Here is a 1,459-nt window from a genome sequence, read left to right as displayed (position 1 = left end):
AAAATAAAATTTTGGCAAAAGTTTCAAGAGAAATAACATTTTGTTAAAATTTTCTTTTTTTTTCATAATAACTATAAAATTATGTTCAAAAACTTCCAAATAAGATCTTTTAAATGTGGCAGATTTTTGGTACAACTTTTTTTAAAAAGTCATTATGTTTCTCTTTAATCAATAGTTCCATAGTGGTGCCTAAGTTCCCCGTCTATCATTAAAAGGCGATTCTCATCTGCGCTCTTCTCGGCCTTAAGCCAGATTCTTTGAACTTAAGTTCATTTATATATTCCCTCATTGGATTCATCATGGATGGTATATGGAACTAAAATGTGTTCTTTGTCTGCAAAACGAATGTTTTTTTTAACTTGAATAGATTTAGAACAACGAATGCTTGTGGTAGGGCGTACTACCATTAGGTTATATTGACATTTTATTGGTTATACAATCATCCATAAGTCAAAAGAAATAATTGAGAAATAGAATTGACAACTACAAATGGTTCATTATGTATTTTTCTGTTGTCCTGTTGGAATTCCAACCGTCCGTTTCTCTGCGATAAGTTATTAAGAAATTGTTATTTTACTTTTAAAAATGTAGCGGATTCTATTGCCCATTTTGTGATCAGTTTGGATCTGTCATACAATTCGGTTTTCAGAAAAAAATATGCAGCTGGTACAAATGGGGGAAATTTATCGTCCTGTACGCTGAAATTATCTTGCCGGTAAATAACATTCTGCAATGAAACAAAGAATATCAATATTGAATCTCACTACACCGTAGCCAATCAAAAACTTCCATACCCCTTTAAATGGGCATCTTGTGGGTAAATTTGTAGTTCTCTTGAATTCCTTGAAAATTGGTTCCACGAATTTGTTTAATTTTACTACATTTATAGATTTGCAAGCATTTATTTTGAAATCGAATAAACGTATTGGCCTTTTTGCATTTTGCACTCTTGTATCGACATAAGTACGGCCATGTAAATTTCTACCCATATCACGATCGAAGGCCAAACGAATACTGATGCCATATCGATTTGTGGCAAATTTAAGAACTTCACATTCAATGAATTTGATGCGTGATGAATATTTACTACATGTTATATTGTAGACTTCCACATCCAAGTGAGCACTCTGGAAATAAGGTGATAATTGTAGAATATACGAAAGAGAGTTTGTTATTTTTATATTTGAAAGGGGACTTCTTACGATGTACTTCATATTTACAATGAATTTTGGAAAGGATGTTATGCCTTAAAACGCGATGAGGTCAATATGGTGAAAGCAATAACATATTGAAATGGAGCACCAAACGGATGAGGCTATCATGTATACAAGTGAGCTATTCCAAAGGGCCATGGGTTCAATTCCCGTTTGGACTGAACCCCAAAAAGTTGTTCAGCGGTGGATTATAGCTCCTCAGTAATGCGTTCCACGTCATCGAACTAACCATGGAATCGGGCAAC

General features: G+C 33.7%; 1 protein-coding gene across 1 annotated transcript; it reads right to left on the bottom strand.

Annotated features, from left to right (window-relative positions):
* Positions 1-568: 568 nt before the first annotated feature.
* LOC142231381 (uncharacterized) lies at positions 569-1,214 on the bottom strand. The gene is made up of 3 exons (XM_075301991.1): positions 1,203-1,214; positions 795-1,127; positions 569-727 (listed from the first exon to the last, which is right to left on the bottom strand). Exons 1-3 carry the CDS (start codon positions 1,212-1,214, stop codon positions 569-571), a joined length of 504 nt encoding a protein of 167 aa, XP_075158106.1.
* Positions 1,215-1,459: the final 245 nt, after the last annotated feature.

The sequence above is a fragment of the Haematobia irritans genome, chromosome 3 (assembly GCF_050003625.1).
Source record: "Haematobia irritans isolate KBUSLIRL chromosome 3, ASM5000362v1, whole genome shotgun sequence".
NCBI lineage: Eukaryota > Metazoa > Arthropoda > Insecta > Diptera > Muscidae > Haematobia > Haematobia irritans.
This window is presented reverse-complemented; position numbering and strand designations above follow the sequence as displayed.

Excerpts from the sequence above, each read along its gene's own strand:
- LOC142231381 (XM_075301991.1), bottom strand. Across the intron at positions 728-794 it reads CAAGATGCCCATTTAAAGGG|AATGTTATTTACCGGCAAGA; the intron begins GTATGGAAGTTT and ends GTTTCATTGCAG.